At 40.4% G+C, this 12,701-nt stretch overlaps 1 protein-coding gene across 4 annotated transcripts in view; it reads right to left on the bottom strand.

Moving 5' to 3' along the window:
* The window catches only part of LOC104602862 (exportin-4 protein), a 155,082-nt gene that overhangs the window by 12,671 nt on the left and 129,710 nt on the right, over positions 1-12,701 (bottom strand). For 2 of the 4 annotated variants that reach the window (XM_088894963.1, XM_010266721.1), the window contains 5 exons: positions 11,768-11,911; positions 10,193-10,300; positions 10,052-10,102; positions 9,908-9,985; positions 9,712-9,825 (listed from right to left, as the gene is read on the bottom strand). In XM_088894963.1, the coding sequence (XP_088751089.1) occupies positions 9,712-9,825; positions 9,908-9,985; positions 10,052-10,102; positions 10,193-10,300; positions 11,768-11,911 (495 nt within the window). The remainder of the gene's footprint in view (positions 1-9,711; positions 9,826-9,907; positions 9,986-10,051; positions 10,103-10,192; positions 10,301-11,767; positions 11,912-12,701) is intronic. The other 2 variants (XM_088894964.1, XM_088894965.1) reach the window with 1 other exon arrangement.

Here is a 12,701-nt window from a genome sequence, read left to right as displayed (position 1 = left end):
GATGGTTACAATTGAGGGGGAGCAACAAGTGGCATTAGCTGCAACGGGTGGAAATAATTTGGGAAAGAAAAATGATTCCAAGAAAGCCGATGATAAGAATAATTTGTTCTGCACTCACTGTCGTCATTCAAGACATACACGCGACACATGTTGGAAGCTCCATGGGAGACCAAAGTGGGCTGTAAAGAACCAAGAACAGGGTAAGGTACAAAGTCAGAAGAAGCCTAATACAACACACAACGCAGCAAATGTGGTAACCCAAGAAACTCAGTCTGTTGCAGTGCCAACTGATACTACTTGAGAACACTTCATTGGTTCTGACCCCAAGGAAGACATTAAGAACTCCTTCCATAGTCACTTGGAATCATATGGTAGGGCCTTACGCCAGATGGACAGATCAGCCGCTGGTAACCCTTCTACTTCATTTGCGTCTACATCAGGTAATGCAGCTTCTGCCTTCCACGTCTCCACAACCATAGATTCCCCCTGGATCATTGACTCAGGGGCTTTTAATCACATGAGTGGTAAGCCAAACCTATTCAGTTCTTATAACCTTTAGTCAGGAAGGGATAAAGTGAGATTTGTAGATGACTCTTTTTCTTCCATTGCAGGTCAGGGATCAATATCCCTTCCTCAAGGACTTAACTTGAGTAACCTTTTTTCCTAATTCATGGCTCTTTTTCTTTCTATTAGTAGTATCGCAAATTCATTAAACTGCAGTGTAACCTTTTTTCCTAATTCATGTATTTTTCAAGATCTAACTTCCGGGAGGAGGATTGGTAGAGGAAGCTTAGTGGATGATCTCTACACTCTCGACAGCAAGGCTGGTTTCTTGGTGTCATCTTCAGTCTCATAGTCAGTCAAATAAGGGTCAAATTGTTTTGTGGCATAATCGGTTAGGACATGTGTCTTTTGAAATAATAAAGTCTTTGTTTCCGTTTTTATTTAAGTCCTGTTTAGTGTCAGATTTCCATTGTCAAACGTGTCAATTGAGCAAGCAATGTAGAACAATATTTTCTTCAAGTAATAAAAGATCAAGTTTCCCTTTCCATATTGTGTATTCTGATGTGTGGGAGCCTACTACAATAACTTCGGAGGGCGAGTATAAGTACTTTATCACATTGATTGATGATTTCTCCCGTTATACATGGATTTTTCCCATGCGTAATAGAGACGAAGTCCCAAAGATCGTAAGAGATTTCCAAAGAATGGTGTTTACACAATTCCATGTGGAAGTTCAGATTTTTCAATCCGATAATGCAAAGGAATATTTCCATGGTGAACTAAATGAATTCTTTGCTTCCCATGGATTGATTCATAGAAGCTCATGTGCAAGAACACCACAACAAAACGGTGTTGCAGAAAGAAATGAATTCTTTGCTTCCCATGGTGAACTAAATGAATTCTTTCCTCCTTCTTTGAGTCTGAACCATTTTTCCCTGCTTCTCCTCAGGGGGTGTGGAAGAGAAGCAGGCCCATATTCGTCAAGTCTCCCTTCCTTCTATTTCGGATCTCGTTCCTTTTCGTGTCTTCCAACGTCAACGCTGTAGAGATCAGCAATGTGACAAAAGGTGTGGAGCCACCAAACACTGAGCAACCAACACTATTTGATTCCCAGGAGGTAAGTCCAACACCTGTTGATCCCATAGCCCCCGTTTCGGTTGTGGATGAACTTGGCATTCCTATTGCTCATAGAAAAGGGGTCAGGTCATGCACCACCAAACACCCCATTACCCAATATGTGTCCTATGACCACATTTCCCCTTCTCACCGTGCCTTCCTATCTACAGTTGATAGTATTCCCATACCCAGAAATGTGGTAGAAGCTTTAAAATACCCTGAATGGACAAATGCTATGAAGGAGGAGATCAATGCCCTCCACAAAAATCAAACATGGGAGTTGGTGGATCTTCCAACAGGGAAAGACCCAGTGGGGTGTAAGTGGGTGTTTACAGTGAAACACAAGGAAGACGGGACAGTTGATAGTATTCCCATACCCAGAAATGTGGTAGAAGCTTTAAAATACCCTGAATGGACAAATGCTATGAAGGAGGAGATCAATGCCCTCCACAAGAATCAAACATGGGAGTTGGTGGATCTTCCAACAGGGAAAGACCTAGTGGGGTGTAAATGGGTGTTAAAAGTGAAACACAAGACAGACGGGACAGTTGAAAGGTACAAAGCAAGGCTGGTAGCCAAAGGGTATACCCAAGTTTATGGTGTTGACTATGATGAGACATTTGCCCCAGTAGCCAAGATGAACTCAATGCGGGTTCTTCTATCATTGGCTGCAAACCTTGATTGGAAATTGCATCAAATGGATATTAAGAATGCCTTTTTGAATGGTGATCTGGAGGAGGAGGTGTACATGGTTCAACCCCCTGGTTTCTGTGCCAAAGGAAGTGAAAGTAAGGTGTGCAAACTAAGAAAGTCTCTCTATGGTCTAAAACAATCTCCTCGAGCGTGGTTCAGTAAATTTCATATGGTAGTTCAACAAGTGGGGTTCAAGCAATGTCAATCTGATCACACTCTCTTTGTGAAGAGATATCAGGAACAAGTGGCTGTGTTGATAGTATATGTAGATGACATCATCTTTATAGGAAACTGGAGCACAGAAATACAAAAGTTGAAGGAATTCCTAGCCTCTCAATTTGAAGTGAAAGATCTGGGCCCCCTAAAGTACTTTCTTGGAATTGAAGTTGCCCGTTCAAGAAGGGGCATCTTCATCTCTCAAAGGAATTATATCCTAGATCTGTTACAAGATACAGGCAAGTTAGGTGCAAAACCAGCCGATACCCCTTTGGATGTTGACCATAAGCTAGGAAATTGTGATGGTGAACCACTAAAAGATGTGAAACTGTTTCAAAGACTAGTGGGAAGGTTGCTTTATTTGGCCATGACTCACCCAGACATTGCTTACTCAGTTGGGGTCTTAAGCCAATTCATGCATTCCCCTGAAGGACAACACATGGAGGCAGCAGAGAGGATTCTTTAGTACTTGAAGAAGTTTCTAGGAACAGGGTTACTATTCAACAAACATAATCATCTGAAGGTTTTGAAAGTCTACACAGATGCTGACTGGGCAGGAGCTGTGGATGATAGAAAATCCACAAGTGGGTACTGTACCTTTGTAGGAGGAAATCTAGTGACATGGAGGAGTAAGAAGCAAAGTGTAGTGGCAAGGTCAAGTGCTGACGCAGAGTATAGAGCTATGGCACATGAGATGGCTGAAGCTCTTTGGCTGAAGAAATTGGGGTTACTGTCCACAATCCTATGTCCCTCTACAGTGACAATAAGGAAGCCATTAACAATGCCAGTAATCCAGCCCTACATGATAGGACCAAGCACATTGAGGTGGACAAGCATTTCATAAGAGAAAAGTTGGAAAAGGGAGAAATTTGCACCTCTTATGTCAAATCTAAGGAGCAACTTGCTGATGTTCTCACAAAAGGACTTCCACACCTACGATACAATGAGCTGTGTGACAAGTTGGGTATGATAGATATATTCAACCCAACTTGAGGGGGAGTGTTGTTAGTTTTAAATTGTTTTTTCTTATTCATGTTGTTACAATGCTGTCAGCTTAGATTGCTGACAGCATGTTCTTTTCTTTTGTTTAGGGTGTGTTGCCAAGGTGCCAGGGGCCTATTTGCAATTTCTTAAAATTGTTATAAAACTTTTAAATAAAAGGGAAGCTGGGTGCCGCCAGCTCCAATCTTTCGACCCCTCATATCTTTTTCTCTTCTTCTTCTCATCTCCTCTCTTCTCTCTCTCTCCTCTGTTATTCCTCTTCTTCGTATGATTACACTCTTCATATAAACTATGAAAGTTTGCATTTCTTATATGTTTATAATTTATTCTTAATTATTTCAACTTTAGATTTATTATTATTGATGTATTTGTGAGATTTTAAGATTTTTCCCAATGAATCCAAGCGTGCCCATTTATTTCCACTATATCCATGTGTATCGAAAGTGTACCGCAATACGTATCCGTATCAAAGCTTACTGTAATCTGAGGAGCTATACTTGAAGTAGCAAAGAAGAGAAGAGAACCACTGAAATGAAGAGAATGTCGAACTGTACTAGCCAGTCGACCAGTCTTTTATTTAGGCCCATTAACACAGGCCCAGTTATAAGATAAGTTAAACATAAGAATGGGCTAATAAGAACTCTTATCAGCCGAACATCACTCTAACATTCTAACACTCCCCCTCAAGCTAAGCATGGATATCAATCATGTTTAGCTTGCCAAGTATGTCCCTGAACTTTGTTGTTGCCAGCCTTTTGTTAATACATCTGCAATCTGCATCTCTGATGGAGTATAAGGCACACTGAGTTCTCCTGAAATAATTCTCTCTAACAAAGTGTCGGTCAATTTCAATATGTTTTGTCCTGTCATGCTGCACGGGATTGTTGGCAATGTTGATAGCAGTTTTATTATCACAATACAGCTTGAGGGGACCCTCAGTCTTGATACCAAGCTCATTAAGGAGGATTCTAAGCCATAAGAGTTCAACAACCCCGTGTGCCATTGCTCGGTATTCTGCTTCTGCACTTGATCTAGCCACAACATTCTGCTTCTTACTGCGCCATGTGACTAGGTTTCCTCCCAAGAATGTACAACCTGAGGTTGATTTTCTGTCTCCAACGGACCCAGCCCAATCAGCATCAATGTAGGCTTCAATTTCAAGTTTGCTGTTTTTCCTGAATAGAATTCCTTTCCCTGGGCAAGTCTTCAAGTATCTGAGAATTCTTTCCACTGCTCTCATATGAAGGGTCTTTGGTGAGTGCATGAATTGACTGACAACATGCACTGCATAGGCAATGTCTGGCCGAGTAAGGGATAAGTATATCAGTTTTCCTACCAATTTTTGGTACCTTTCCTTATCACAGTATTCCTCACCCATTGATTCTTGTAATCCATGGTTTGGTTCTATTGGAGTGTCTGCTGGCCTGCACCCCATCATGCCTGTTTCCTCTAGGAGATCTAGCACATATTTTCTTTGACATATGTAGATTCCTTCTCTTGATCTAGCAACTTCAATCCCAAGAAAGTATCTCAGATTTCCCAAGTCTTTGATCTCAAATTTTGAATCTAAAAACTCCTTCAGCCTCTTCATCTCTTCCACATCATTTCCAGTAATCACCATATCATCCACATACACAATGAGTGCTGTAAGTTTGTCATCCTGTCTCCTTGCAAACAATGTATGATCTGCACTGCTCTGAGTGTACCCCACTTTCTTCATGGCCAAACAAAGTCTCTCAAACCATGCCCGGGGAGATTGCTTCAAACCATATAATGCTTTGCTTAGTTTACATACCTTCTTTCCAACATCATATCCAGGTGGGGGTTCCATGAATACCTCTTCATGAAGATCACCATTTAGGAAGGCATTCTTCACATCCAGCTGATGAAGTTCCCAAGAGAATTTTGCTGCTAGTGACAGTAGAACCCTGATTGTGTTGAGCTTTGTTACTGGGGCAAAGGTTTCCTTGTAGTCAATTCCTTCCTTTTGTGTAAATCCCTTTGCCACAAGTCTGGCCTTGTACCTCTCAATTGACCCATCTTCCCTGTGCTTTACTATGAATACCCACTTGCACCCAACAGTGCCTTTCCCCTCTGGCAGGTCCACCAATTCCCACATTCATGCTTTCATTAGGGCTTTCATCTCCTCATTCATGGCTTCTTTCCACCTTGGATCAGATGCCGCCTCTAAATACCTGGAAGGTACACATACAGAGGAAAGAGCAGACACAAAGGAATGATAGGCAGGGGATAAGTGTGAGTAAGAAACATAATTAGCTATGAGATGCAGAGTGGTACAAGAACGAACAGGCTTACGAAGAGCAATAGGAAGATCCAAATCTGAATTGAGTGAGTCAGAATTACCTTGGATTGCAGAGACAGATTGATCTGAGTTCAACTGGTTGCAATCATGAGGTTGAGGGCCCTTCTTCCTTCTACTGTATGTAAGTATCTTTTTCTCTTGTTTACTGGAACCTTCAGAAGCATCAGCCAAATCTGGAGAAGTAACTGGCAGTGAGAGTCTCACTAGGTTGACCCGGAATGTTACAGTTAGGAGTAGTGGAAGGTGATAAAAGGGGAACAAAAAAGAAGGGAGACTGAGAATCCTCTTCTAACCCACTACTCTCCCCCTGAAGAGGATTCTGAGAAGACTGGAAATAGGGTTGAGACTCAAAAAAGACTACATCTCTGGTGACATTTTTTCTTGGAGACAGGATCATATATACCCCTTTTGCGTAGGAGAATACCCTAAAAATATTCCCTTTGTAGCCTTAGGATCCAGCTTGGTTTTCTTTGGATCCTTCACATGTATGAAGCATGTACAACCAAAAACCCGTGGGGGAAGAGGAAATTCTAGAAGATTGGGACACAAAACAGAGAAAGGAGTCTTCATACCCAGTACCTTAGATGGCATCTGATTTATCAGGTATGATGCAATGAGAACAACTTGAGACCAATATTGCTTGGGCACATTGTGCTGGAAAAGAAGGGCTTGAGCTGTCTCCAATAGGTGCCTGTTTTTGCGCTCAACAACCCCATTTTGCTAAGGGGTGTAAGCACATGATGATTGATGTAACATGCCTGCATCTTCCATGACTGAGTTCAAGGATCTTTCAAAGTATTCAGCTGCATTGTCTGAACGGAATTGCTTGATCTTTTTATCAAATTGTGTTTCAACCATCTTGCAAAACATCATAGTTATCCGGGGAATTTCATCACGTCCTTTCAATAGATAAATCCAAGTGCACCGAGAATAATGGTCAATAAAACTGATAAAGTAACGGAAGCCATCAATGGAAACAATGGGTGAAGGACCCCAAACATCAGAATGAACCAAATCAAAAGGGGCTTGAATTTCATTACTAGAAATTGGATACATTGATCTACATTGTTTTGACATTTGACACACATCACAAATTAAACTCTGACTCGGAATGCCCTTACATAGTTCGGGAAACAACATTGCTAAAGAAGAAAAAGACAAATAACCTAGCCTAGCATGCCACAAGTGCAACCTAGCTATTGACTCCACACTTTCCAGACTAGTAGTAGCAGAAGCTTGCAAGGCTGAGCTGACATCCTCATCAAAATAGTAGAGGCCCCCATACTCATGACCACTCCCAATCGTTCTCCTCGTCAATCTGTCCTGGAAGACACAATGAGAAGGAAAGAAAGTTATACTACAGTTCAAATTTTTTGTAAGCTTTGAAACAGACAACAGATTTGAGGTAAGACTAGGAACATATAGGACTGATTTAAGAGAGAGATCCTTGCTTAGGTCAACCACCCCCTTTCCAGGGATGGTGGAGAGGGACCCATCAGCTACTCTCATCTTATCCTGGCTAGACAACAAATGATATGTAGAGAATAAGGAGGACATATGTGTCATATGGTTAGTGGCTCCGGAATCAATCACCCAAGAGGTAGAATTAATGGAACTAGTTGCACTAAATGCAGAGGCTGTACCTGATTTGGCAAGAGAGGTGGAAGCTAAAGAATTGTTCTTCAGACGGGCTAATGCCCGACTGAGAACCTCTACCTCACTAGCTGTGAAGCCCGAAGTACTTGGTCCAGAGGAGTCGGCAGCCTGCCTTGCAGTGGAAGAGGACACTGTCTGAGTACTCTATGAGTTGTCACTACTGTTGTTGGTGGCTAGATTCCCACTTGCTGTGTGGCCCTTATGCTGCCTTTTGTCCTTTCTCAGAGCAGATGGCTTCAGATGAGGGTACAAGACCCAACATTTCTCCTTTGTGTGTTTCTCACCACCACAATGGGTACACTTGAGGGACTTCTTGTCTGAAAATCTATTCCCCTTTGTGGAGACTAAGGTTGAATGTTCTCCAGGTAGTTCTATTGACTGTGTCTGGGAGTCAACTTGCATCTCCTTTCTCCTTCTTCATTCCTCATCAGGTAGTAGACATGGTGAAGCTCAGGTAATTCATCTCTCCCTAGAATCTGTGACCTTATACCTTCATATACAGGGTCAAGGCCCGCCAGAAACTTAAAGGCTCTGCCCTCCTCAATCTGCTTGTCATGCCTCTCCTTATCCTTGGCATTTTCCCAATCCAAAATCAAGTGGTGGTCAAGCTCTTCCCGAGGCCTTCCAGTGTTGCAAAGTATGTTGCCACGGACATGTCTCCTTGCCTTAGGGCTGCAATGTCTTGGTTCAGCCTGTATATTCTAGCATTGTTCTTTTTTCTGGCCGTATGTCTTAGATACTTTCTCCCAAATTTTAGCGGCTGTAGGGAAGTGATGAACAGTTCTGGTCACCCGAGGAGTCATGGAGGCCAGCAACCAAGACATGACTGTGGCATTTTCCTTGCACCACACGGTGTATTAAGGACTGCCAATTTCTGGTTGTTTCTTGTCTCCATCCAAATAGTCTGTGAGATCACGAGAGGTAATGAACAACATTGCTGAGACGGACCACTCTTTGAAGTTATATTCATCCAGTAGCACACTTGTAATCTGCAAGCTGTGCAGATTAGGGTTTTCCAGGTTTGAGGACCTTGTGACAGGTCTGCTATATCTAGAGGAAACTTCACCGGATAGTGAGGACATCCTGACTTCAGTCCAAGAGTTGTTCACAGTGTTGTAGGTGGTTCTGTTTAGGACTGGCCGAAGTGGTCAGTGTTCACAGTGCTGGTAGAAGTGTTCACAGTTCGGGTACAGTAGCAAGTAAAGGTCTGTAACTGAACCAGTTCACAGTGCTGGTAAAAGTTCAAGGCTGCAACTGTGCAGTGCAGAAGTAACCGACCTGAAAAAATCTGTAACTGAAGTTGCCACAGTTTTGTAAGAGTCTTGCTGATGCACCGAAGCTGCAACTGTAGAAGAGGCTAAGTCTTTACCACTGTTCTGTGCAACTCTTGCTGGAGCACCGAAGCTGCAACTGTAGAGGAAGCTCTCCCCCTTTCGACTAGTGCTAGGACTGCTGGAATCAGTCCTCAACTAGGTCTGTCCTATAGAGACCTCTCTTAGTAGCCCAATAGCTACTACTTGCTGAAAATAACCTAGTAGGACATCTACTTCTGGGTCTTACTTCCCTTGAGTCCTACAACCAAGAGAAACCCTAGGTTCGAACTTGCTTTACTCTCTTACACTCCTAGGTCTTTACTACAGCAACCCAGAAAAAGGAAGAGAGAAGATGAAAAGACAGCAAGAGAAGAGAGTGCGCCTGCTGAAACCAGGAAGGAGCTAACACTCTGATACCATGTAACCTGAGGAGCTATACTCGAAGTAGCAAAGAAGAGAAGAGAACCACTGAAATGAAGAGAATGTCGAACTGTACTAGCCAGTCGACCAGTCTTTTATTTATAGATGAATGTAGTACAAGGTACAAGAAATTACTTGGATGCCCCTGATTAGTGATGGGACACCCAGATGACTTAAATCATTAAACAGGATTAGGCCCATTAACACAGGCCCAGTTACAAGATAAGTTAAACATAAGAATGGGCTAATAAGAACTCCGAACATCACTCTAACATTCTAACACTTACCAATACAATACATGATACCGACACTTTGAACCTTGTGTGCAAGTATATCATAGGGCATAATATGCCGATGTGCAATATTTTAGGTTAAATGGATGCTAACATGTATTTACATATGTACATATGTATGTAATAGTGTAATACCAACTAGGTCTTAGGTCAGATAATAAGAAAAAGAACTTGCCTGATGGTGAATACCAAAATCAAGGGTACCAATAATATGAGCAAATGCTTCACTGTTTAATTGTGGAACCTTTTCAGGATAAACTTCCAACATATGTGATAGCAGCGCAAAATACTGCAAACAGAAATGAACAGTAAGCATCTTCTACCAAAAACAGCAGGAGATTGTTCCATAAATACAGGGAAGAAAGTTTTACATCATGACAAAGTTTAGGGTATTTCAGCATGTCCAATGATATCAGCGGGGTAACTATGTGCAGACCCAAGTAAACGACCTGCAGAAAAGTTGATGTTAGAAAAAATTTCCCTTCGCTTTGTTCAGAAGGTCAAAACATCAATACCTGAGCAATGTCTGTGCTCTCAACCTCATCAGAATCTCTAGAGAAGTCAACCTACATTTTCATCAGTTTGTCAATTTGGTTCTCAGAAGTTTTACCGAAAAAAAGTACAAATATTGGTAACTAAAAGATGAAGTATCATACCAGATCTTTAGAACATAGATTGGTGAGGAGCTGAAGTAAAGCACGCAAGTCCTTGTATTTATCAGTGCTAGCTTCACTCAGCAAACTACTTGAAAGACTCAATGATATCTGACATAGAAAAATGTAAATGTTAGGAGAAAAATCTGAAGCCCCGGAACACAAACTTGACAGATCTACCTCAGCAAAGAGTCAATCAGTAGATATTTAGGCAATACAAGGACACATCCATTGGGCATTGGAGATGTTCTTGAAGAATCTTGAGAAGAAATCCTCAGTTCTGGTTCAATCAATGAATAGAACTCAAACAGAATGAGAAGGTCTCCCTTCTATGTGGTCTTTCATATTCAAATAGTCATTGAGGATGACAGATTAATGGTGATGAGTACATATGTGTGGTAGAGTAAGGGTGGAATAGTTAAATAGAGGTCCTTTGAGGTTTCCACATCTTACTAAGAAGGCTTGTTTCTTTGACAACAGATTGAGCACCTCATTTCACTAGAAATCTAGAATCCAAGGTTTGCTAACTTCATTGTTGGATATCTGGCTTAAATGGGAGCTACATGAAAGCCGCACTCAAAATCTAGAATCCAAGGTTTTCAAATCATTCTGGATCCTAGTTACCAGAACCATAGCAAGTGGATTGAGCAGGACTGCATGAAAGCCGCACTCAAAAAAAGCATACCCTTTCACTCATGACCATCTTCTCCCTCATCTGACAACTTTCAAATATTTCATAAAATAAAATAGTTTGAAAATGAAATGGCATAATTAAACTGTACTATATTAAACAATAATAACAATATACTTTAATTAGAAAATATCTTAATAGTTTAAAATTATTAAACACTCTCATTGGTGCTATGAATTTATAACTTATATATACAAATATACGTTCTCATCCACTAAATCTAATACACTAGAAAACTTGCTCCCGAGAGAGGCTCCTTGGATATCCTAAAATTCTGGTTGGTTCACCATCATAGCAAGGAAGAAGCAAATGGTTGAAAAAAATCAGTTTTAACTTAGGCAGAATAAGATAGGTCTGAACCTTACAAAAGAGACTGCACCTTCCATAAGGAAGATTTCCTGGGATCCAACATCTCACATACGAGAGGATCTTAAAATAAAAAAGGAGAAGAAATAACACGCTTAACCACAAAAGTAGACCCTTTGACATGGCTTTTGTTTGGATCGGGTAAATTAAACCTTCTCCCTTGTGAAGCTGGGAATACTTTTAATAGAGGAAGTATACCATTAATTCTTGATCTTGACCTTTAATAAAGACATGCAACAAGTTGGTTCCACTTATAAGCTGAAGCTCATGAATCACATGGTACACCTATTTCTTGATCCTTTCTTGTTGCAGCAGAATCTGCACAAGTGCCTATCTAACTAACCATTTCTCTCTTATATTGTTTTGAGTCAAATACTAAGGACCATAGTTGTTAGATGCCTTTTTATTAAGTCACTGCCTAGGAGAAACCCAAGCAAGTACCAGGGCATTCCTCTGTCACACAGCCTCTCCTTGCCATGTTGGTACCATGGTGAAGACATTAGAAAAAGATGACCCTTTACCTTGCCAATGTTATGAGAAGAGTAAAGTTGAAGCAGGCGCATGCAGAAGCTTATAACAACTGCAGTGTCTTTAGCCTCCAGGAAAACAATTTGTCCATCCACCCAATCAACAACAAATTTAAGTAACAGGTAAACAACTGCAGACTAAACATTAGGTTAGGATTGAATTAGAGAAATGAACAATTTAGAATACAAGTATCTGGTAAAAGAATAAATCAATGCCAAATTGCCAATAACACTAGCTCTCCCTGAATGCAAGACTGCCAGCCCTTCTACCATCAGGGGAACCTCAACCTTGGGTTGAGATCATGGATCACAATATCGACAATATTGGTGAAATATCCCCATTTTTCTAGGTGGTGATATGAAAATTTCCAGGAATCTTTTTTATTCCAAATATCTACAATATTTTGCCAATATATCAGTGATCGATATTGGTGATATTTCAGATTTTCTTGATAGACTTTATACTTAAGTTTAAAATTTTAGAACATTATTAAAAAAACTTTTCAATATTTTGTTAAAATCATTATAATTTTTTAAAAGTATTTTCCTAAAAGAACCATAAAGAATTGGTGATATTTCAGATTTCATTGATAGACTTTATATTTAAGGTTTAAAAATTTAGAATATTATTAAAAATTTTGTTAAAATTATTATAATTTTTAAAAATGTTTTCCTAAAAGAACCATGGGGAGTTGGTAATTGGATGATTGGTTTACTATTTTGATATTATCACTTACTAAGCCACTATAATTCAAAAGAAAAAGTAAAATGTAGATAACTACAAAAGAGTATTCTCAAAGTTTCAAACAAAATCAAAACATATAGTAACAATTAGAAATCACTGATTGCAGTTTTAGATAAATTCCTTGTGAAGAGAAAGAAGAAGAAGATGAAGAGTTTCAGTGGTAGAGAAGAAAAGAGGAGAAGA

This window comes from Nelumbo nucifera, chromosome 1, assembly GCF_055504915.1.
Source record: "Nelumbo nucifera cultivar China Antique chromosome 1, China Antique-T2T, whole genome shotgun sequence".
NCBI lineage: Eukaryota > Viridiplantae > Streptophyta > Magnoliopsida > Proteales > Nelumbonaceae > Nelumbo > Nelumbo nucifera.
Note: the sequence above shows the minus strand (reverse complement) of the source record. Positions and strands in the feature narration are given on the sequence as shown.